Raw genomic sequence first — 26,112 nt, 5'->3', positions numbered from 1 at the left:
ATAAATAAATAAATAAATAAATAAATAAATAAATAAATAAATAAATAAATAAATAAATAAATAAATAAAACAAAAAATTAGCCAGGCATGGTGGCACGCGCCTGTAGTTCCCGCTACTTGGAAGGCTGAGGCAGAAGGATCGCGGAGCCCAGCAGGTCGTCGCTGGGGTGGCCGTGAGCGTGTCACTGCATTTCAGCCCGGGCGACAGAGTGAGACTCTGACTCAAAAAAAAGAAAAAAAAAAAATCAGTTTTCATGAATCATTTCATTTGACCAAAGCCTTCTGGTACAAAACACCTTTGAGATCCCCTTACCTAGAAGATGCACGAGAGAAGGGTTAGGAGATAGAAAGGTCCATCCATTAAAAGCAGATAAAATAACATACAAACATTTGTATAATTTTTCTTCTCCAAATATTCTCTGAATTGTTGCTAGGAACATACATATAAAGAAAGGATGAGTTACTTAGAAGAAGAAAGTGATGATAGATATAATTCATCAATGATGGCTTTGTCTTTATCATTAAAATATCCCATCAAATTATAAGTCAAGAAGTCAATGTATTGAGACCTTGAGGAAAGAATTTTTGAAACAGTTGTGGGAAGATTGTCAGGAAATCAATAAGATTTGAATATAAGAAAGAACTTCACCTTCTTATCTAGCTCTATGTTTGTCTGAACAAAATTGTTTTAAAATATGGTCCCCTGACCTGCAGAACTACTGGTCTGGAAATTTGTTAGAAATGCAAATTCTTGAGCCCTACCTAAGAACTACTGATTTAGAAAGTCTCCTTATAGAGAGAAACAATCTGAGTTTTGACAAGGTCTCCAAGTGATTCTGATGCATACTAATATTTGAGTCTCTGGTTATGCTTTCTGACTGGTTATGCTTTCCCCCATCCCATACTACAAGTTTAGTTGTAATCAACTATTCTTCCTTTGCCTTTCTCTATACTCCCAATGCAGGGGCCTATCCAGAGATGGTAAGGGTATGTCTAGACACCTTCCAGAAGGCTTGAGTCCACTAGGAGCTGAAACTTTCACTTCCAAGTTGGAGATGGAGAGCCCCAATCGAACCGTCGTTCAGCACTTTATCTTCTCTGCTTTCCCTTATTCCTGGGAAAAGTCTATCGTCTGCTTTGTTTTATTGTTCTTCATCTACACTTTTATTGTTGCTGGTAACCTGGTCATCATCACGGTGGTGCTGCTTAATAGTCACCTCCACACTCCCATGTACTTCTTTATTTGTGTCCTTTCTTTCCTAGAGATTTGGTATACCACAGCCACCATCCCAAAGATGCTTTCCAGCCTGCTGAGTGAAAGGAAGAGCATTTCCTTAAATGGCTGTCTCCTGCAGATGTATTTCTTCCATTCCGCAGGCATCAGTGAGGTGTGTCTCTTGACAGCTATGGCCTTTGACCACTACTTGGCCATCTGCAGCCCTCTCCATTATCACACTATCATGACCCTCAAGCTATGTGCTAAACTCACTCTAAGTTGCTGTGTTTGTGGCTTTATCACACCTCTCCCTGAGATTGCCTGGATCTCCACACTGCCTTTTTGTGGCTCCAATCACCTAGAGCATATCTTCTGTGATTTCCTTCCAGTGCTGCGCTTGGCCTGCACAGACACACGAGCCATCATCATGATTCAGGTAGTAGATATTGTCCATGCAGTGGAGATTATTACAGCTGTGACGCTCATTTTCATGTCCTACGTTGGCATTGTGGCTGTGATTCTACGTATTCGTTCAGCCGAAGGCCGCCACAAAGCATTTTCCACATGTGTTTCCCACCTCACTGTCTTTTTGCTTTTCTTTGGTAGTGTGGCCCTCATGTACCTACGCTTCTCTGCTACTTACTCCTTGTTCTGGGATACAGCTATTGCTCTGGCCTTTGCAGTTTTGTCCCCCTTCTTCAACCCCATTATCTACAGCCTGAGGAATAAAGAGATCAAAGAAGCTATAAAAAAGCACATGCATCAAGGTCAGCTTTTTTTTTTCCCCCTTAAGACTAGGGATTTGAAATAAGATCTCTTAACTCTCAGGAATCCCTCTTTTCCCATCAACCTTTTACTGAAGCTGATCTCCCAAAGGTCAAGCACATACAAAAATTACTAATAACTGAAATCAATAGTTTCTATTTAATCTTTTTCCAATTAGACTTTTTAAAAAATCTCACTTTGTTTAATTAAACTTTCTGCCTCTCAAGTTATTCAAGGTAAATTAATTTTGTTAAAATTATCTGTGTAAACATTTACTTTAATCTTAATACAATACAAACATTTGTTTGTTAGACATGGTAATTGAAAAGTTATCCTTCATAAGACTAAGTTCTTTCTTGATGGTGCCTCTAGAGTGTATAGTTGAAGAATGACTCCAATTTCTAAGTTGAATATCCAGGTATTGATCAGCAAGCAATTTACATAAGTCATTCATTAAATAATCTGCTTTATATGATAAGCAAAAAGCTTAGACCTTTTATCCACTGTGATTAAATTCATTATACTTATTAAGTAACAATTATAATAAATATCTTTTGAATGAAAAAAACACCACCACCATGGTTCATTCTGATTTTTCCAGACAATGGATCAACTGTATTAAGCAATAACTCTTCACTTTAAGCTCTTACCTCCTTTAAGACTTCTAGACCCTTTTTAAAAAAATCTAACATTGTTGAGGCTTCTCTCTCTTTCTGACTCTTTCTGTTTGTATTTTTTTTTTTTTTTTTTGAGTTGGAGTCTCACTCTGTCGCCCAGACTGGAATGCAGTGGCCGCTCCCGGCCACCGCAGCCTCGACCTGCTGGGCTCCGGCAATCCTTCTGCCTTAGCCTTCCGAGTAGCCGGAATTACAGGCATGTGCTACCACACCCGGCTGATTTTTTGATGTATTGTAGAGATGAGGTCTCGCTGCCCAGGCGGGTCTCGAACCCGCGGGCTCAGGCAATCCACTCGCCTCAGCCTCCCAAAGGCATGGGATTACAGGCTGAGCCACCGAGCCCAGCTTTTCTGTTTGTAAAGGGCAACTTTTGTCCAAGGCCCATGCTTCAGCTGGGGTAAGATAAAGTTTAGTACTGTTCAAATGTTCATAATTTTTCTTGTTCCCTAGCTGTCAAAGTAATTTTCCCACTTTTGTGCCACAGCTCTTTCCTTACTTTTACCTCTAAATCTTACAATTCTTTAAAGTCAAATTCAAAGACAAAAAGTAAAGGAGAAGTTCTTATAAAAAGGGTTAATGCTAATAAAGAGCCTGGATAGAGAAGAAAAATGAGAGAAAAAAATGTAGGTTGTGGGTAGAGGAGGTGGAGTAGGTCTATGTTTATATATAGACCTCCTCTCTATATAAATCGCTTTTATATATATCACTTAAGCGAATTATTGGTTTAAGAAAAGGAGGGAAGAGGGAAAAAGGGATCCAACTGGTGCTAGACCTATGTAGTGTATTTTTAACATTCTTTGAAACATGAAACATAGAATTACTTTTCTGACTGGTTGACTAATTATTTTGACTGTGCTTTAGTAAATGCAATATTATTATAGAACTGATACACATAAATCTCCATTGTACTAAAGGGTCACAACATTTTCTTTTCTGTTTGCTCCACTTTTAAATTTTCTACAATGTAATCCTTTCCTAAATATTATCAATGTCCCTACAAATTAACTACTTCGCTTACAGCCATGCTTTCCTACATTCAAGTTTCTTTTCCTACATTCAAGTTTCTTTTTATATTGAAACTGAGTTATTTCTTGCAACTTAAATCAACTCACTTTACCACTCTACCTAAACTCCTTCTGTGATTAAACTCACCTTCACTTCAAATTATAAGCATGAAGTAATTTTATTAGCTAACCTGTGTATAGGTGTGTGTGTGTGTGTGTGTGTGTGTGTGTGTGTGTGTGTAACAAAAAAGGTTTCAAGCTTAGAAAAAATCAAGATAAAAGAAAACAGAAAGAAATGTCATGGTGTGTTGATGTTTTTGTTGCCCTGTAAATAAATGTGTTCTTAGTGGATGCACAGGATTAAGGAAACATCATCTGTGGCTTGGAGAGAACAGAAGTTGCTAACTCATTCCTTGTTAACTTTAAATATATTTATTTGACCAAAAATTCGACTGCATTTGGTAATCAAATTTTAACTTGTAATAAAATAACACAATATATGCTTACAATTGAAATTACATTTATTGAAAACAACATTACTATAATTTTTCACTTATTAGGCACTCTTCATAACTAAGACATTGCACTAAAAATTCCCCACATATATGTTACTTTACAGGAATCCTTTTCAATAGCTATTATTATTATTATTTCTATTTTAAGAGGGAGGAAATTGGCTTTTAGTGGTTAAATGTTTTATCTAAGAACATACATTTAGTAAGAGGCTGAGATGTGATTTGAATCCAGTTATCTGCTTGTTCAAAAGACTTGCTTTTAACCACCATCTTATATCTTTTAATGTTGTGGTCATATTGTTGAGGAAAATTAGATACATTGTATTATCCAAGGATCTCTATATAAACCGAACCAGTAGAATATCTACCTGTCTGTCTGTCTATCTATCTATCTATCTATCTATCTATCTATCTATCTATCTATGATATTTATTTAAAAATTGGCTCACACATTTATGAAGACCAAAAATTTTCATGATCTGCTGTCTTTAAGCTAGAAAACCAGAAAAAATGGTGGTACAATTCAGCCTGAGTTCAAAGACTAGAAAACTAGGGAAGCTGATGATATAAGTCTAGGTCTAAGTCCAAAGGCTTTAGAGCCAGGAGCACTCAGTATCTGAGAGCAAGAGAAGATAGATGCCCTAACTCAAAACAGAAGCAAATTTGCCCTTCCTTTGACTTGTTCTATATATTCCTTAAGGGATTAGCTGATTCCCATTTACATTAGTAAGGTTAAACTTCTTTACTCAATCTAGTGACTCAAATGTTAATTTCTTCCAGAAACACCCTAACAGATACACACAGAAGAAATGTTTTATAAAATATCTAGGCATCTCTTTGCTCCATTCAATTGACATAAAATTAACCAGAAACAAACTATATAGTATGGGCAATCTCTGAGTATTGTTAGTATTATTTAAATACTGCATGTATTTTTTTAATATTTTAAATTATATACTATGTGCATGTGATGGATCCAAGTATATTCTCTGATACCCAGAAGTTCATAGTTGAGGGGGAATCAGAGCTTTAGAAATAAGAGAAAACTGTGTGTGGTGGGGAGAGGTTTGAAGATGGCAGCCGAACCAGTCAGACTATGCAAGTCCCAGTTTAAGTGAATGTATGGAAAATTTTGTGTACATGCTGGTGAGCAACTAGGCATGTGAGTGGCTGCCTGAGTGAGGGCTAATGAGCTAGTGGCCAGGGCTCTCCTGGTTCAACAGCTGGTGCCACAGCTGCTGGGCTTGGACCCTAGCGATTCCCAGGACACAAAAGCCTAGCACCATTTTCTTTCTTTTCTTTTTTTTTAAATCAACAAAACACTTCCTGGGAAGAAAATGCTGGGAGAGACTGTCTAAGTGGGGGCTCAAGAGCAAGTGGCCAGGCCTCTGGTGCAACAGCCGGTGCAGCTTCTCGGCTTGACCCCTGGCTCTTCCCAGGTCACAGAAGACAAGTGCCATTTTTTTTTAAATGGACAAAAGTTTTCCTGTGAAGAAGCAGCAGAAAGAGACCATCACCCCAGGTTCTCCCTCACCATTGTAGCAGGAGAGACCATTGTGGCTCCAGACTTTGCCTCACCACTTCAGCACCTGGTAGGGCACTGGCAGCAGGGGCTATGAAGGGAGTCCAGAGTCAAAGTCCCATGGAAGAGGACAAGAGAGTCACCCCACCACCATCTTGAAGATGGGGCAAGAAAGTGCTCTGACTTCCTCACCACAGAGCAACAAACCCAGTCTCTGTGACTGGTAGATCAACTACTCAGGGATTGATCATGACCCAGAGGGAATATCCTGAAAGCACAAACTTCAGAGGGACCTGACAAGTGCTGAGTTCCAGACTCCCTACCCCCTACCCTGATCCAGTTGTGGGAAATGTGGTCAGAAAAGGGTGAGGAAGAACTCCAAAGAGATTAGTGGTGAGTCCGGGGCTGACATAAACCTCCTCCTCCCCAGCAATCCTCTGAAAGTCAGACCCACATAACTGGGTCATGACTGAGAAGGACAAATCCAGGCTTCACTTGGATGTCAGTTGCAATAGGAGAACTCCATTCCAGGATAGGCCTGGTTGGGGCACCCCTCCGTGAGTACAGACCTGGGGAAGAGACAATCCCACACCTCCTCACCAGAGGAGAGCTTCCTGACCATACCAGAGTGGGAGGGGAAGACTGCAGCCACACCCACCTCCACTGACCCTCCTCCTTCCCTGCTCCAGACACTGAAGAGAGAGTGAAAGAGGTGGCTCTGCAGGAGAGACCTGATTAGAGGAACATTTACAGAACCTGCCACAAGAAGGCAGGTTTTAGTTTTTTGTTTTAATTTTTAAAAAGATTTTGTTTGTTTGTTAGTTCATCTATTTTTAAAATATTTGTCCTTTATACATAAATGTGTATGTGAGGGTTTGATTTGCATCCCCCTCAAATTTTTTTCTTTTCTGATTCTTTCTTCTTTTATTTGTTTTTTTCTGTTTATGTGTGTATGTGAATGATTGAGTGTTCATCTTTCAATTTTGTAGCTGTTGTTGGTTTGTTTTTGCTCTTGTGTTCTTCTGTGTTTTTTTATTTTCATTTTTTATAGTTTAAGGTGTGTGTCAATATATGTGTGAAGGTTCAATCTGAATTCCTTTTTTTTTTTTTTTTTTTTTTTGGGAGTCGTTCTGCTTTTCTTTTCTGTTCACTTTGTGCTAGGCATGTGCCTGTGTGTTTAGTTTTCTTGTTTTTTTTGTTTCACTTTGTTGTTATTCCATTTAGTTTTGCAGTGTGTGTGTGTGTGTGTGTGTGTGTGTGTGTGTGTGTGTGTTCAATTGTGTTTTGCATTGGTTTCTGCTTTGCATCATCATATAGAGTGGTGGTGGGGAGTGAGTCACAGGGAGCACATGCCACAATAAGTGAACATTGTGATTTGCAAGTAGTTTCTGAATCCTAGCACCTCATACCCTACTTTATTTGAATTTCAAAAACTACAAAAGATAACAAAGCTTCCAATTCACCATCCTATTTCAACATAGAACAAATCCAGAGCTTGGATCAGGGAAGAATAGAGGACTGAGCAAACATCAGAGGGAAAGCCTCTCCCACTGACACTGAATAATGAAACCAAAGAGAAAAAAAAGAGATTTGTCACAAATGAGGAAAAACCAAAGGAAGACATCAGACAATTTCAAGTGTACTGAAGAAAAAACTCCTGAAAAAACAGACTTTGGTGCCCAAACAATGGAAGTCACCAATGACTGACCCCAGAATAAAACAGGGATTAGCGAATGAATGGAAAGAGTGAATAAGACTCAAGAAAGACAAGATGCAACTCTGAAAGAACTTGTAACAGTGATTTTAGCAATAAAAAATTACATTTAGGAAATAAATAACAAGATGACAAGCATGGAAAGTAGAATTAATCTAACTGAAGAAAGAATCTCAGAACTTGAAGACCAGAAAATGGATTTAACCCGATCTGTAAAAAACATAGAAAGAAGACTCAGGAAGAAAGAATAAAACCTATAAGAGATGTGTGATTAATCAGGAGGCAGAATCTATGCCTGATTGGCATCCAAGAAGAAGAAAGGGACATGGAGAACAACTTGGAGCAAGTATTCTAGGAGGCTATTCAAGAAAACTTTCCCCATCTTACCAGAGATGTATCCAGTCAAGCACAAGAGATACACAGGACCCCCACAAGACATCAAATGAGAAGACCAACCCTTAGACACATAGTAATTTGCCTACACAAAGTAAGCACAAAAGAAAAAATACTAAAGGCAGCAAGAGAGAAAGGTCAGACTATCTACCAGGGAAAACCAATCAAAATAGCAGCAGCCCTATTGGCAGAAACACTACAAGCAAGAAGGGACTGAAGCCCTATATTCAAAGTCCTCAAATAAAAACAATTGTAGCCAAGAAGTTCCTACCCAGCAGAGCTCAGCTTCATCAATGTTGGAGAAGTAAAATCCTTCTCAGACATCCAATCTCTAAGAGATTATGCAGCTTCCAGACCAGCTCTACAGGAGACACTTAAAAAAGTATTAAGCACAGAAGAAAGAAGAAAAAGATTGACCACACACTTCCCAAGAGAACAGCAGAGCAGAGAATCAGCAGAGAATACAGTGCAACAAGAACAACAAAAAAAAACAAGCAAACAAAGAAAAAACTTTATAAGAACCTCATGACAGGGATAAGCAATCACATTTCATTAATCAGTTTGAATGTGAATGGACTAAATGCACCACTGAAAAGACACAGAATGGTGGACTGGATAAGAAACCATGACCCCATTATTTGCTGCATCCAGGTGACTCAACTCACTACAAGGGATGCACACAGACTCAAAGTTAAAGGATGGAAAATGAGTTTCCAGGCAAATGGATCACAAAAGAAGGTAGGAGTTGAATTCTTAATATCAGACAAAACAATCTTTAAGTTCTCAAAGCTTTAAAAATATGCAAAAGGACACTGCATAATGATAAAAGGTTCAATCCATCAACAAGAAATATCCATCCTAAACATATATGCATCCAACACAAGAGCATCAGCATTTATTTTATTTTATTTTATTTTTTATTTTTTTCGTAAAGACTGCTTTATTGGTGGCAGTTAGTACAAGTCAATAAATATTGATCCCCAAAGAAGAGCTCCTTGTCAGTTTACTGGTCCATAGAGAGCTGAACAAAACCCATCCAAGCCACTGCTGGTGCATAAAGTCAGTCCTGCTTCTTGGGAAATGAAGCCATAGCCAGCTGATAGATGGCATACGCTGTTCCCCCAACTGTAAGAAACATGGTGGCTCTATACAGGAGGGCATCAGCCACTCCACCCTTTAGGTGCACTGGAATCCCATTGTCCTCCTGAAACAGTTTTTGTTTCTCTGGAACTTTATTTTCAAAATGCCTGCGAGAAGTAGTGCTGATGGTCCTCTGGGCAACCTGACGAAGAGCCGGCAGACCCCGCAGAATCTTGACTCGCTGAACCGCCCCGGCCGCGCCGACGAGACTTCCCACGAGAAAAAAAAAAAAAATCGCCCAAGCACCAGCATTTACAAAGCAATTACTAAGTAAACTAAAAAAAGATATTGACTCTAACACTATTATAGCAGAGGACTTGAATGGCCCACTGACAGCCCTAGATAGATCACTGCGACAAAAAATTAACAAGGAGATCCAGAACCTAAACTTGACACTTGACTTAGTTGATACCTACAGATTATTCCACCCAAAAAACACAGAATATACATTCTACTCATCACCACATGGAACATACTCGAAGATCGATCACATCATTGGTCATAAATCAAGCCTAAACAAATTCCATAAGGTTGAAATCTTGCCATGCTCATTCTCAGACCACAGTGAAATAAAAATAAATATCAAAACCAACAACATTTCCCCAAAGCCCACAAAGTCATGTACACTAAACAGCATGATGCTGAACAATGACTGGGTTAACACTGAAATCAGAGAAGAAATTGAAAGATTTCTGGAAACAAATGAAAATGAAGAAACATCTTACCAAAACCTCTGGGATGCCATGAGATTAGTTCTAAGAGGGGAGTTTATATCTCTATGAGCACACAACAAGAAAATGGAAAGATCACAAGTGGAGAACCTAGCAAGTCACCTAAGGGAGCTGGAAAGAGAAGAACACCAAAAACCCAACTTTAGCAGAAGAATCCAAATTACAAAAATAAGAGCCCAAATATGGGACAGAGATGACAAAAATATCACAGAAAACATCAAAAACCAAAAAACTCATTCTTTGAAAGAATTAGCCAGATTGATGGGTCCCTAGCCAGAAGGACCAAGAAAAAGGGAGAAACAGCCCAAATAAACACAATCAGAAATACAAAAGATCAAATCACAACTAACCCCAAAGAAATACAAAAGATTATTAGAGATTACCATGTACATCAACATGGAAACAAATTTGATAACCTAAATGAAATGGAGGACTTTCTGACATCATACTACCTCCCTAGGTTGAAAGAAGAATACATTGAGACACTAAATAGACCAATAACAACCCAGGAAATTGACTCTGTTATATGAAAACTATCTATAAAAACAAGTCCTGGATGGGTGACTTTCCAGCAGAATTCTACAAAACATACAAGAAGGAGCTGATACCAATATTACTGAAAGTATTGCAGGCAATTGAAAAAGATGGAATTCTCCCCAAATCATTTTACGAAGCCAACATCACACTGATACCCAAACCGGGTAAAGATCCAACAAAAAAAGAAAACTGCAGGCCAATATCCTTTATGAACATAGATGCAAAAGTCTTCAACAAGATTCTAGCAAATTGGGTCCAAAAACACATCTCAAAAATCATCCACCATGACCAAGTAGGCTTCATCCCCATGATGCAGGGCTGGCTCAACATTCGCAAGACCACAAATGTAATTCAGTACGTCAACAAATGTAAAAACAAGAACCACATGATAATATCTTTAGAAGCAGAAAAAGCTTTTAATAAACTTCAGCATCCCTTCTTGATAAAAACCCTCAAACACCTAGGTATAGAAGGAACATACCTCAAAATAGTGAGTGCCATTTACAAAAAACCCACAGTTAACATTTTGCTAAGATAGAAACTAGAAACATTTCCCCTGAAAACTGGAACAAGACAAGGCTGCCCACTCTCACCCTCTTGTTCAACATTGTATTTGAAGTCCTAGCTTGGGCAATTATACAAGAGAAGGAAATCAGGGGTATCCTAATAAGAAAAGAGAAAGTCAAGTTATCCCTATTTGTTGATGATATGATCCTATACCTTGAAAACCCAAGAGAATCTGTCAAAGACCTGCTTGCACTTATAAAGGATTTGGGGAAGGTCTCAGGGTACAAAATAAAAGTGCAAAAGACACCAACAACAAGCAGGTGGAGAACCAAAGAAAAAACACAATCCCATTCACAATAGCCACACAAAAAATGAAATACCTTGGCATCTTCCTAACTAGAGAATTGAAAGACCTTTACAATGAGAACTACAAAACATGGCTCAAAGAAATCCAAGAAGACACAAACAAATGGAAAAATATTTCGTGCTCACGGATAAGAAAAATCAACATTGTTAAAATGTTCATCCTACCAAAAGCAACCTACAGATTTGACACAATACCCATTAAGTAACCAACATCATTCTTATCGGACTGGGAAATGACAACACAGGAATTCATATGGAAACATAAACAACCACGAATAGCCAAAACAATCCTTAGTAAAAGAAACAAAGCAGGAGGTACCACACTTTCAGACTTCAAACTTTAATATAAGGCTACAGTAATCAACACAGTCTGGTATTGGTACAAGAACAGGCATATAGATCACTGAAACAGGACAGAGATTCCAGAAGCAAAGCTTCAATTTCACAACCAAGTCATCTTTGACAAAGTCTCCAACAACAACACTGGGAAGAGGAGAACCTATTCTGTAAATGGTCACTGGGAAAACTGGCTGATTACATGCAGAAGATTGACACAGGACCTATCACCATACACAAAAATTAACTTTAAATGGATCAAAGACCTAAATGTAAAACCTCAAACTACAAGAATCTTAGAAAACGCAGGAGACACCCTTATGGAAATTGGAACTGACAACCAATTCCTATTCAGAAACCTAAGTGCCCATACCTTAAGAAATAAGATAGACAAGTGGGACCTCATCAAGCTAACGAGCTTCTGCAAAGCAAAAGAAACTATCAAGAAAGCAGGGAGACAGCACACAGAATGGGAAAATAGTATTTGCTCAATGTATATCTGACAAAGGCCTAACATCTAGGATCCACAGGGAACTCAAATGCGCTGAAAGAAAAAAAACAACAGCCCCATTAAAAAGTGGGCAAAAGACATGCCTAGACACTTCTGAAAAGAAGATATATGGTCAGCCAACAGACACATGAATAAGTAGTGCTCAGCCTCACTCATCATCAGAGAAATGCAAATCAAAATCGCATCGAGATACCACCTAACCCCTGTAAAAATGGCCATCATTAATAAAACAACAATAGATGCTGGTTGAAGATGTGGAGAATAAAGAACGCTTCTACACTGCTGGTGGGAATGCAAACTAGTGCAGTCTCTTTGGAAGACAGTGTGGTGATTTCTGAAAGAACTAGAAATTGATCTTCCATATGACCCAGCAGTTTCCCTCTTGGAAATATACCCGGAGGAACTCAAATTATTCTATGAAAAAGATACCTGCACACATATGTTTGTTGCAGCTCTATTCACAATAGCAAAAACATGGAACCAACCATGTTGCCCACCGAAACTGGACTGGATAAAAAAAAATGTGGCACATATACACAAGGGAATATTATGTAAAGCCATAAACAAGGACAAATATATGGTCTTTGCAGCAACTTGGATGGATTTGGAGTCGATCGTACTCAGTGATTTATCACAGTAACAAAGAACTGAGTTCCATATGTTTTCACTCATAAGCTGACCTTGAACAATTATAATGCTATAAGAGAGTGATTGTCAGTAAGTGGAAAACTGTCAGGGAAGGGGTAGTGGGATTCACAGTTGAGGGAAACTGCTAGCAGAGGGAGGGGCATACCTCAACAACAAGCGTATCTGCATGACCAATGTTTATATACCTAACCCTGAATTGTACCCCACATCTGTTTAATAAATAATAATTTAAAAGATGATAATACACACACACCCACAAAATATGCTCTTCCATCGACAACAGAAAAAAAAATTGAGTCAAAGTATTTGAATTGTAATGTGTATCTTAGATTATTGAAGAAAACATGATATAAACAGGAAAAAAAGAATTTCACGTGTATGCTGAAGTTATGCTTTTATTCCTATATGTTGATACATACCTGAATATACCATAATTTTTCTGTCTATTCTACTGTTGGTGATTATTTAAGTAATTTTTAGTTTATGCCATTTTTCAAATATTGCTTTTATGAACAGACAATACATTTCTTATGGTATACAATTGTACACAATTCTCGAGAGCACACAACTAAGAGTAGAAACACATAGCCACTGGGTAGGAGCCATTCAAGTTAAGTCTATAATACCAAACTGTTTTCTAAAATGACTAAACAATTATACACTCTTACAAGGGTGAGTACATAATTCTTGTTGTTCTGCACTTTTATTGACACTTTTAAATTCAGCCTTTTAATTTTAACCATTCAAATGGGCATGTGATTGTACTTCATTGGGCTTTTATGTTTATCTTCATGCTTACTAATGAGATAAAGTGCCTTTTCAGATAGTTATTGAACATTTGGATATTCTCTTTTATAAAGGATCTATTCACATCTGTCAAACAATTTTGTTATTGTCTTTTTATTGATTTATTTTTGTGGACTTTTGTTTATTTTAAGAACAATTTTTACAGTCAAATACTGTATAATAATGTTCTGGTCAATGACAGGTTACATATACAATGGTGGTCCCATAAAATTACATACTAATTTTTTGCTGTACATTTTCTATATTTAGATATGTTTAAACACACAAATGTCTACCATTGTACTATAATTGCCTACAGTCTTCTGTATGGTATCATAATGTTCAGGTTTGTGCCCTAGAAGCCACATAGGTTATACAATATAGCCTAGGTCTGTAGTATATTTGTGTAAGTAAATTTGATGATGTTTGTGCAATGACAAAATTACCTAATGCCTTATTTCTCAGAGCGTATCCTCATTGTTAAGTGATACATGACTGTATATGCAAAATGAGAGTTTTTGCTATATGTATGCTATAGATTTTTTTCTCTTTCAGTGGATTTTTTGCTTAATCCCTATAAAACAAAACATAAATAACATCATTAAAGCAAATACATATCTTAGTGAATTTTTTGTAAGGCAAAACTCTTGTAATTATTACCTAGATCAAGAAAAATAACTTGGTCATCCAAAAGCTGCTTCGTCTGTCCCTCTCTGTGCCCAATTCAAAGTCATTACTACCCTTAATTTTATACTTATCGCTCTCTGAAATATCTTAATAGTTTTATTATTTAGCTTTCCTATTCTCTCCCTAAGTAGTGACTTGCTGATAAATATACTTTTTCAATTTTGATTTAATTAATCTTTTCAGCTTTAGTTAAAATTTTTATGTATAGTTTAAACAATATTTCCTATACCAAATTAATGAAGACATCTTATGTTACTTTTGAAACTTTTATTGTTTTGTTTCTCAAACTTAGTCTTTGATGTTAAGAAATCAATTTTTTCCCTCATATTTTGTTTTTTCCCATATGGATATACTATTTTCTAGCACCAGTTATTGAAAGTCTGTCATTTCTTCACTGCTCTGTAAGATATATTTGTCATAAAGCAAGTGCCCATATGTACATGAGTCTTGGGTATTTTTAACTTTCATTTATTTACTTATTTCTAGCAAATGGTAATTCCTGTCAAAGTCAATATATCAGGCAAAACAGGTTAATCGATCTAAATTCAGATTCAGGGACTTGTGTCTAGACTTAACATAATATCATCTGCACACACCATGAGGGAGTAAACTGTTGGTTTCTGAGATTTTTAGCTTCCCTATCTTGAATAACCCATTGTCAAGAGTGGATCCAAAGTAAAAGAAGCACTCTTGTCACTGAAACAATGATCATAGGTTGAAGATAGCAGAGATTCTGTCTGTATATATATCACGGAAATTATCCCGAGGAAAGAAAGATATGATAAGTAGTAAACTTAATCAGTTAATGTGCATAATAATTTGTATCTATTACCTCATTCATTTTCACAACAGTTTCAGAAATAATAGAATTCAGGCAACCCCTCCAGGTCTGTTCCCACTGTGGGAGGTTTTCTGGTCTCTTAATAAGTCCTGCTTTAAAAAAAGAAGAAATAATAGAATTCAAACTTATTGCAATACTTTTAATATAAATTGTATATACAACAAGTCCCAGTACAAATTTTGTATTTGTATTTGAAGTCACAGAGTTGATTAAAAACAGTACTGAGAAAAGGATTCAGCAAATTCCCTAGGCTTGAAGTGTGCATTTTTATTACGATCACTCACTATTCTGTAATATAAACTCCAAAGTGTTTCTAATTTTCTTCCTGGTGATATAAAGAACTGATGTTGTGTTCATCAGGTTTCCTCCTTTACACACTTTACACATTGTATGCCCTGCCACAATTATCTCAAACACTTTTCTTCATCAAGTATTCCAATATTTTAACATAATTCTTTAACAGTTGCTTTTGAATGTCTTCAGTTTAGAGACAATGGGGCACATTTCTCACATCCATAGTTACCCCAGTCACAGAATATGCAGTCTCTAATGTCTTGTTTACTCATGTGAAGCAATGTTGCAAGATATCCTACATACTCAAAAATTAGTATTTCAGAGTCATTGGAAGGTCATGAACAAGGTGTTATTAAAAATATTGAGTAATCAATATGGCATGAACACTTAACAAATATGTGTATGCATGCATGTGTACTAAGATATACACAAACAGACAGTTGGTGGTTTTAACATGGTATATCTTATCAGAAATGGTTTACTTCCTGGAAACTACAACCAAGTGCTTCACAATCTTGCTTAGAAAAATTCCTCAACCTTTACATTTTTAGATTTCAAACTATCTCTCAGTACAGTGGTAATATGTGTTGTCTTTTCCATCCACATTCCTCCTTTTCCCACTTCATGAATGATGCAGGGCACCAGAGGTTGATCAGCAGAATCTTATGTCTGCAGGAGTGTTCTTCCTCTGATATTGAAAAGTAGAAGGACTGAATAATTTCCTCAACATGGTAAGTAAATATTTGTGATGTCTTAGAGTCTAGTCTCAGTCATTTGCTTCTTCAGAGATAACACGATAAATGTCTTGTTGAATTCTGGGGGCATTGAGCCATGCTTCAAATCAACAGCAATAACTCAAGATTATTTTTTCAAGGCAACTCTCTATCCAATCATCTTTCTAAAAGCATTCTTCATGTCCTTATTCCTGAGGTTGAATATCATGGGGCAGAGGAAAGGGGTAATGACAGTATAAGGGACTGCTATGAGTGTGACATCTCCCCCTGAGGCTTCTGGCTTCAAATAAACAATAGATGAAAACCAAAGTGTATGATGACCACTGTGAGGTGGGAGGCACAGGTGGAGAATTCCTTCTGCTTGCCCTCAGCTGAAGGGATCCTGAGGACAGTAGAAAGAATAAAAACATAAGTTAAAATGATGAGCAGGAAGGTACCCAGCAAACCTGATACTGAGATCACTGTTACAATTAATTCCATGAGGTCACTTTCTATACAGGACAGCCTAACAACAGCCCGCATATGACAGAAGAAATGTTTGACAAGGTTGGAACTGCAGAAGAGCCCCTGGATATCAGTGCCATTTTCATCAGAGAGATAAAAAAGCCTGCAGCTCAAGCAGAGGCCACAAGTTGTCCACATACAATGTTGGTCATAAGCAGTGGATATCATAGAAGGTTACAGATGGCGAGAAGGCGGTCATACCCCATCAAAGTAAGGATGATGCAGTTAGTGCCGCCAAGTCCCAAGAAGAAACACATCTGTAAGACACAACTTATGATTGAGATGCTTCTGTTCTTGGCCAGTAGATCTTCTAGCATCTTGGGTATGATAGCCAATGTGTAGCAGGTCTCAGAGAAGGAGAGCGCACTGAGGAAGAGGTACATAGGGGTGTGGAGAGACCTGTCCACCCAAGTTAGGCCCATGATGGCCAGATTACCTGCAAGGGTGAGAAGGTAGAGGCAAAAGAAGACCACAAAGAGGAATGTCTGTACATGTGGGTAAGCAGAAAAGCCAATGATAATAAATTCTTTAGGAATTGTCTGGTTGACCTTCATTGTTTTGATGTCTGAAATCTGAAAGAAACAACAAATAAACATTAAACTATCCATTATTCCTTGATATTACCATATGAAAGTTTTGCTCTGAATAAGACAAATTATCAGAGATACAACTCTCAACTGCTTTTTCATTTAGTTTAGCAAAACCATGTATACGTAGGTGATGCATTTTTCTCACTTTTCGTTTACTAATTTTTCCCCTATTCAGCAATTAATTATTGATGACTTATTTTGTGACAAGAAGGCTTTGCCCCAGCTTATTGCTGCAAAAAAAAAAATACTCCTGATAATATAAAAATACTCCAGTTGATGTCCAAGTGAAAGAGATTCAGATGCATTAGGTGAGCCAGATTTAGATGAGCTTCTGAACACTGAAAAAGATTACTAAGTGGTTGATAGACAGAGTTAAGGTCCAACATAGCAACTTCCACATAATACATGATCTGTAAATGCTTAGAGTGAAGATTGATAATTGATTTCCTAGATACTTTAGAATGAAACTTGGATAATAAATTATAATTGTTGGAGAAGACCACAATCATTTTTACTTTTTAGAGAAGCCATTTAAGTCCTAAAATATTAAAGGAAAGCACATTTCTCTTCCCCCTACTGTGAGAATGAAAAAATAAATATATGAAGAAATCCAAAGGATTTATAGTAATTAATTAGAATATGTAGATGGTCTTGATAAACCGACTCTTTATGCAAGCATAGAGGAGGTGGCAGTTGAGATTTTGTCCATTTTATTAATGCCAAGCTTAGCATCCAAAAAGATAAATGCTATTTAGTCATCATATGAATTTTTCAATAATTCAACATCAGATTTAATCTCATATGCCTCTGATTTTGACAACACATTGCTTGTCCTTATATTAACACATTCCTTCAGCCTTGTAGCATATTGAGCTACTGTTTTTCCTGTGTAATATGTCAGTATGTATAATAACTAGAGTTGGTGGAGTCTACATTTTTCCAAATTCTTTCAAATGTTTTTTGATTTTACTCTTCACAGCATAAATAAAAAGTGCATAGGACAGCTGTGTAATGTGTAAGACAGGTATGATTATTTTACTGATTTTAAAAAGAAATAATATATCTAGAGAGTAATATATTTATATTGTTTTGACTTTAATTATGTATACTTTCCATTTCTCAATACTAATTTTTATCCTCAGGAGACAAGTCATATATTTCTGTATGTTTCAGAGATGGTAACAAGGAGTATTTTGAGAAGGTAATAAGTCACAGTAAAATTTGGATGAATGGGTTAATCATCAAAAACATGATTAATTTATAAGCATTTTCTGTTTTACTTTGTTATTCAGTACTGTGCAGCTTACGACTTTTGAGCATGGAGAGTAACCGACTTTCCATTCTAATTTGACCTAGCTCAGGATAAGATTAGGCATTCTCATGGCAGAATCTAGTTGAGAGTCAAAAGAGCCAGTTGAAAAACAGTCTAAATTATAAGTGGTTCCAGAAATAATCCACAACCCCATGAGCTCTATCTTATAGGTCTCTTTGGTTCTTTTCCTGTTAGACTTGGAAAGCCCTAAACAGGTATTCTCTTCCAATCATACGTGAATCACAGGATCTATTTTTTTAAATTTCCTATCAACTATTTCTTTATTCGTTTCCCTTTCTCTCACTGTATCCACTCTCCTCATATATGATAGTCATCGCCCATTGAGGAGATTAGAGGGTTTTTCTGTCCTGTTGCCTAAGAGTTTATCAGCAGGGACAGTGTCTACTAAAACCTTGGGCTTTCTCCTGAGGATTCTTACTATAAACTTGTTTGGTATCCAAATTTAGTATGAGTATCCTTGGGTTCCAAATCCACTTACAGAATATTCTTCTGCTTTCCCCCCATAATCATATTTCTGCAGCATTTTGAACTGTTCCAAAAGGCATCCTTTCCCTCCCAGAAATACTAGGTCCCAATAGATCCCTTCTGCTTATCTAGTCCAGGATAAGATTAGGCATTCTCATGGCAGAATCTAGTGTCCCTAAGACACTATTGAAAATTTCTTCCATTGGTAGAGCGCTTCACACACAAAGGCTCTTAAACACGCCTGACCCTTCATAGTAACTCTTTAAGAAAGACAACTATAGAGATTCAAAAACTAAAATATTAGCTAAGTATATCAAAGGAAAAATGGAATATATTGGCAAAATAAGAAGTTGTTTTAGTACCTGGTGTCCTTAGTACACAACCCAAGCTTTTTCTAACATACTATCTGAGAAACAGTCTGATTTCATAAAACATGTTCTATCCCTTCTAACACAGTTCAGGTATGGAAAGTTGAGGTTGTTTTCAAAGTTGCTATTAAATTCAGAAATTTCAGATTCTTTGAAAATGCAAAGAATCCCCAACACAAATTCCAGGATAGCCCTTTTAAAAAAAATTTAGTCACTATTTAACTGTGTACCAAATATTTACTTGGTGAATTATTAGCCCTAGAGTATAAATGCCAGAATTTCCTTCTGTTTCTGGTATACTCTAAAATGTGTGTGTGCACATAGGGAGGGTGCTATATGACACCTTATTCTCACTTGCCTCTTAAGTTGTCCCTAAATCTACTTATGTCAAATTTAATTTGGGATATGGAGCCAATGACATTTATACTGCGTGTGTTTGTGTGTATATACATATATGTGTCTGTGTCATTTATATGTCACATATATGTCACACACACACACACACACACACACCTTTCCAAAGTCAAAGAGAAATAGTGATTTGAAGAAAATATGCAATTGTATGCCAAAGATTCTTTCTTTTTGCAGTGACAATTAGTTATGAGAAGAGAGTCCAACCATCTAGGATAATCTCCTGCCTTGTGTTTTTTATCAGATTCAAAAGCCAATTCACCATCACAGGCATACTTTTCCAAAAGATAGTCTTCACGTTGTTGCTGGAGACAACTCATAAGAGACAGAAATTGACTTAGCATGAAACTTACTAGTCTAAGAATCTAAATTCTTACCTCCATCGCTGCAAGCTTAGGGACACAGAGAAAGTCACTCCATCTTTCAAATTTGAATTTCCTCAGATGGGAAGTGATGAAGAAAGTCCGGAGTTTGTGCAAGCTTCAGCTTTCTATGGCTCTGGAGTTGTGACATGAGGTGTGAAACCAGGATACATGTGTTGTGATCAGTCCCCACCACACACTAAATTACAATGGTTTAGAGCCCTTTGCTCTACAAGTTTAGAGATATTGTCTGATTATTTTCACAGCTTGAGATTCCTCAGTTCTAGAGGTTTGGTTTTGGTTAGGAGACCTCAAAGGATTCCTCTCATCTTTCATCAGAGGGAGCAGAGAACTTTCTCATCCAACTTTGTAATTTACTCTCATTAGTTTCAGGGTTTTGTGTAACACATGATTTGTAAAAACTTTTCTGGGAGTCTCTGGGGATTTAAAACTTGCAGAGTTCTTATCCTGCCTCTAAACAAGGCTTCCTGCTACTATGAATTTTGTTTTATTAGGAAGAGTGAATGAAATTTACAATCCAAATACTCATGTGATTCAGTCTTTCACTGACAAAGATTCTTTTCTTGTCCAGACTTAGCCAGGCTTGGAGAAGCCTTCTTTTCAGTTGGACTTTGAATTCAGACTTCAGTATCCTTCCTTGACCTTGCATCATCCAGGTACAGCAAGAATCTTGCTAAGTCAGCTTAGAGAGAATGCCCTACCCTTGAGACCTGATCACCTTCAATATCTGATCAAATTCCTCATCCCTCACCATAATTCAGGTGATATCTGATAATCCTAGCCTGTGAGGGGTGACAGGATCACTTGAGACTGGAGTTCAAAACCAGTTTGGGCAACAGAGTAAGACCTCATATCTAAAAAAACAAACAAACAATGGGTATCATATATATTCATATACATATCTTTTAGAACATCTTATTTATATACATATAAATATATTTTAGAACATCTAATATATATGCTTATAATCTGGTTGATTACCTTATATTTATCTGTAACAAAAGTGTTTATAGGATGATTGTAAAAAATGTTTTTACTATATCTTATATAAAAAAGAAAATGTCAAGTGCAAAAAATAAATAAAAACATTTTCTATTTCATTGATCTATCTCTCCAACCTGATTTGTTTATTTATTTATTTATTTATTTATTTATTTATTTATTTATTTATTAAGTTGGGGTCTCTGTTGCCCAGGATGGAGTATAGCAGCACAATTATGGCTCACCTTAGTCTTGAACACTTGTACTCAGGTGATCTTTCCATCTCAGCCTCCCGAGTAGCTGGGACTATAGATGCATGCCATCCCACGTTCAGCTGATTTTTATTTTCTAATTCTTTGTAGAAATGAGGTCTTGCTATATTGCTTAGACTGGTCTTAAACTCCTGAGCTCAAGCAGTCCTCCTACCTTGGTCTCTCAAAATACTGGAATTACAGGCATGAGACACCATGCTAGGCCTATAAAAAGTCAAATTTTAATATAAAATTATTGATGAATGAAAATTAGCTCATATATCCATGACTAATATATATTTTTGCTGAAACAAAAGTTTAGGAAAGAGAAGCCTATTTAAAACAGAATAACTTCTTTATTTACAGGCAAACACCACAGAAAATATTGTAACCTCCTGCCACAAAAGACCTAGACTTCCATACTCATGAGTCTCTCACAAGGTGCCTCAACGTCCTTGCTAGGGTGATGACAGAGAAGACTGGATAAGAACCTAGGATCTCTGCAAACTGGTAATGAGCTTTCATTATGAGTCACCATTTGAGGTGACTGGAAAATGGGATTTCCAGCTTCACCTAGAAGAGCTGAGATATCCCATCCCTCCACCATGGAGGTGTCAGAGTAGTGGAAAGTCAGGACTTTCACCACAGTCTAGAAGTAACAGTCCTCAGTGATGTCAGTGGAGGAGATGGGTACTATAAAGAGGCACCCCTCCAGGGTGGCTAAGATAGTGTAAGCAAAAAAATTTGGAGAACTGGAAATTCCATCCAGCTCAGCAGTAAGGAAGATGTTCTCCTCATCCCAGATGTCAACAGAGGCTGAGTAAGGAAACTGGACTTTTAGCCCACCTGGTAGTAAAATGTTAGCACTCTCACTTTCTCCTGCTGGAGGGAGTTAGAAGCCAGATAAAACAGAAGGTTTACGTGAGATTCAGAGTGTCACAACACAATACCTCAAATATCCAGGTTCCAATAGAAAAATCACTCATCACACCAAGAATCAGAAAAAAATTACATATTTTAAAAATATTTTCTGTTTCTTTGTAGAGACTTTTTATTTCTCTGTTGAGTGAATACAAAACAGGATAAATTCAAAGAATTCCACGCCAAGACACATTGTCATCAAACTTCTGAAAACTAAAGACAAAAATGTTCTGAGATCAACAGGAAAAAAAAAAAAATCTACAGAAAAAAATTGAATTTCATCAGAAACTGTGTAAGACAGAAGGAAATATTTCTAGCAATGATGAATATGTTTTTAGGATTCCATTAAAGCATGAGCACTTAACAGAAAAACTTGATTTCTCAGATTAGTCAACAACTCCAGCTTTCTATCATTTAATTGCTTAAATATCAGATACAAATGACCTAACTATGACAATCATCTTATTTCAAGCTTTTAATATTAAAAAAAATACTAACTCACAGATGAGACACAATTGGGGATACATAATGCAGTTTACTTTTCTTTTCTTTTTTTTTTTTGAGTTGGAGTCTCACTCTGTCGCCCAGACTGGAGTGCAGTGGCTGCTCCCAGCCACCACAGCCTCAACCTGCTGGGCTCTGGCGATCCTTCCACCTCACCCTTCCGAGTAGCCGAAATTACAGGCATGTGCTACCATGCCCGGATGATTTTTTGATTTATTGTAGAGATGAGGTCTCGCTGCCCAGGCGGGTCCCGAACCCGCGGGCTCAGGCAATCCACTCACCTCAGCCTCCCAAAGGCATGGGATTACAGGCTGAGCCACCGAGCCTGGCTTACTTTTCTTAAATAACATATATCATATTTTATTTATTCAAAGTATACATTTGTGCCATAAGGTATTCATAGTATTCATAGTATCATATTACCTTTATGTCATAGGTATTTCTCCTGCAGGCTAGCCTGCTGAGAGGCAGTCTAGTGCATGGGTGTGGAAAAACAGGAGTTACTCTCACTGGAAGCTTCTTCAGGTTGAGTGGAGAATGCTCGCATGCTTAATTTCTCTTATGCTTTGGTTCAGAGTAGAATTTTGGGAGGCAGCAGTGCCTGCTGGTTGAATTTCGAGCTGAGGGATATCTGCTGCAAAATCTGCCCTGATTCCTGATGATTCCTTTGGTGATCAGCATAGACTCACGTGTAAAATGAGCCTGCCCTATTCTGCTCAAGGAATTTGGAAAGGGTAAAATGGCTTGGAAGAGAGTCATCATTATATGATGGAAATCAATTTAGACTAGGACTTACCATATTTGTTCTCTAGTCCTGGTTCTGTGTGACTTCAAAAAAGTCATTTCACCTCTCCTGACCTTTGTACCTGATCTATAAAATAATATCTATCAAGCCCCTCTACCTTAACCCAAAATTCTAATAGGCAAGATATATGTGTCCATATGTGTAATCTTATGTGGCAGTGTATGTACAAAGTCAGTATGAACATATATGTAGTGTAGGCATCTACAATCTTGTGTGCTATTTGAATACATAAGTGTTTGCAGTGTATGTGCATGCCTGATATACCTGTGCATATGGTTATTGATAGCAAATGTACAATGCATGGTTTTGAATGCATAACATGTGCACAATTATGTACAGTACTTTATATGTGCTCATATGCACATAGTACATATATGTTTGTGTGAAAGTGTGTGCATGTGAATGTATGTGAGCATTGTGTATGTGTATATGCACATACATGCATGTGAAAATGGAGCCAAACATTTGTGTCTACTGTAATGAATACCCTTCAGAAGTTTAACTGCAGTCTAAATCAGAACTTCTTTTTCAAGTTACAACAGGCACAAGACAAATCCATCTCATCCATCTCATCCAGACTTTTAAAGAAACTAAGCATCTTCTGGCAAGGTGGAAGAAATCAGCAAATCTAACTGAGATGTCACTCAGAATGGGGAAGGTCAATGTGACCTCATGGAGAGGTTTTGTCTTCCTGGGCTTTATCAGTTTTGGAGAGCTGCAACTCCTGCTCTTCGCTTTGTTCCTCTCTCTGTGTCTTGTCACCCTGACCAGCAATGTCTTTATTATTGTTATCATCAGGCTGGATAGCCATCTGCACACCCCCATGTACCTCTTTTTTTCCTTTCTATCTTTCTCAGAAACCTGCTACACTTTGGGCATCATTCCCAGGATGCTCTCTGGCCTGGTTCTGGGGGTTCAGACTATCTCTTACATGGGCTGTGCTGCCCAGATGTTCTTTTCTGGTTCATGGGCCTGTGCCAACTGTTTTCTTCTGTCTGTAATGGGCTTTGACAGGAATGTGGCCATCTGGGCCCCACTGCACTATGCAAGCCGCCTGAATCCTACCCTCTGTTCCCAGCTGGTTGGTATCTCCTTCCTGATTGGATACCTCTATGGACTGGGAAAGACACTAGTCATTTTCTACCTCTCCTTCTGCAGCTCCCATGAAATTCAACACTTTTTTTGTGACACTCCACCAGTGCTGAGCCTAGCCTGTGGGGATACAGGCCTCAGTGAGCTGGGAATTCTCATCCTCAGTCTGCTGGTCCTCCTGGTCTCCTTTTTCATGATTACCATCTCCTATGCCTGCATCCTGGCAGCAATCCTGATGATATCCTCTGCTGAGGGGCAGAAGAAGGCCTTCTCCACCTGTGCCTCACATCTCACCGTGGTCATTATTTACTATGGCTGTGCCTCCTTCATGTACTTAAGGCCCAAAGCCAGCTACTCCCTTGAGTGGGATCAGCTTATTGCTATCACCTATACTGTGCTGACACCTCTCCTTAACCCTATTATTTATAGTCTAAGGAATCAGGCTGTGCAGACAGCTCTGAGAAATGCTTTTTATGGGTGCTTGCTGGGTAAAAGATGAAGGCTAGCTCAAAGGAACACTCTCTTCTGCACAGGCTGTGCATAGATCAGGAACCCAGGCTAACTGGCCAGATATTCAGGGCCTCAGGACAAAGCAACTTCAGCCCCAGTCTCCTGAAATGGCCCCACTTTGCCTCCTGCCTTTCCCCAGCTTTTTTGGAAATGTAAAGGCAAGGCTTTCTTCTCTGCTCACTGTACACAATTCAACAATGAGCTCAAAACATCGATTTTCACTTTTAACCTCTTAGATGCCACTTTTAGTTACTGAAAACCATGAAGAATTAAGTTTCTGGCTGTGCACGATGGCTCGTGCCTGTCATCTTAGCACTTTGGGAGGTTGAGGGGAAAGAATTGCCTCAGCCCAGGAGTTCTGGACCAGTCTGGGAAATATGGCCAGACCTTGTCTCTACAATAAGTCAAAAAATTAGCTGGGCATCCACCTGTGGTCCCTGTAGCTCATCAGAAGGCTGGGGCAGAAGGATACCTGGGCCCAACTGATTGAGATTATGACAGCCGTGACCATGCCACTGCACTCCAGCCTTGGCCACAGAGTAAGACCCCCAACTCAACAGAAAAAAAAAGAATTAAGTTTCTTAAATAAGATATTCCCCCCCCCTTTTTTTAACTGAGTTGAAAAAAATTGAAGTTTGAATTGCTCAAAAGATTTAGTGCATGATACACCTAACTCACTCACTTCACACATACACCAGCACAAACTTGGCATAGAAATAATTCATTTCAACATCCTCTAATCTATACAGAATTCTAATCTATACAGAATTCATCAGATAAAATTACAATTCCAATGCGTCCATAAATTCTTATCAATGCGCATAGTGGTGCAAAGAGGTTCTGTACAAAGTCATTCTCTGTGTGAGCTCTATCCTGGGTATAACGGGGAGTATGTCAAGTTAGTGAATAATCTGCTGGATCATAAAATATTTTTGCTGAAGAATCAGTCCCCAGTCAAGCTATTATTTTTTAAAAAGAGGGTGGGTGAGGTGGGGATGCGGCTTCTATAAAGAAAGAAAAGGGAGGAAAGCTTCCAAATTAAATAAGTCTTTAGGTAGATCTGACTTCAG

General features: G+C 37.8%; 3 protein-coding genes across 3 annotated transcripts; 2 read left to right on the top strand and 1 right to left on the bottom strand.

Moving 5' to 3' along the window:
- Nucleotides 1–1,055: 1,055 nt before the first annotated feature.
- Nucleotides 1,056–2,027, top strand: LOC103277133 (olfactory receptor 6K2). The gene has a single exon (XM_008074556.1). It carries the CDS (start codon nt 1,056–1,058, stop codon nt 2,025–2,027), a length of 972 nt encoding a protein of 323 aa, XP_008072747.1.
- A 14,024-nt stretch (nt 2,028–16,051) lies between these two features.
- LOC103277131 (olfactory receptor 10X1) lies at nt 16,052–17,009 on the bottom strand. The gene is given in 3 exon segments (XM_008074555.2): nt 16,052–16,224; nt 16,227–16,487; nt 16,490–17,009. Coding segments are annotated over 3 exon segments (927 nt in total). The 5' UTR covers nt 16,983–17,009.
- Nucleotides 17,010–24,089: 7,080 nt separating this feature from the next.
- Nucleotides 24,090–25,031, top strand: LOC103277130 (olfactory receptor 10Z1). Its single transcript, XM_008074554.1, has one exon. It carries the CDS (start codon nt 24,090–24,092, stop codon nt 25,029–25,031), a length of 942 nt encoding a protein of 313 aa, XP_008072745.1.
- The last annotated feature ends 1,081 nt before the right edge of the window (nt 25,032–26,112 follow it).

Source organism: Carlito syrichta, unplaced genomic scaffold, assembly GCF_000164805.1.
Source record: "Carlito syrichta isolate Samal-C Ts95f unplaced genomic scaffold, Tarsius_syrichta-2.0.1 Scaffold316483, whole genome shotgun sequence".
In the NCBI taxonomy this organism is placed as follows: Eukaryota; Metazoa; Chordata; class Mammalia; order Primates; family Tarsiidae; genus Carlito; species Carlito syrichta.
This window is presented reverse-complemented; position numbering and strand designations above follow the sequence as displayed.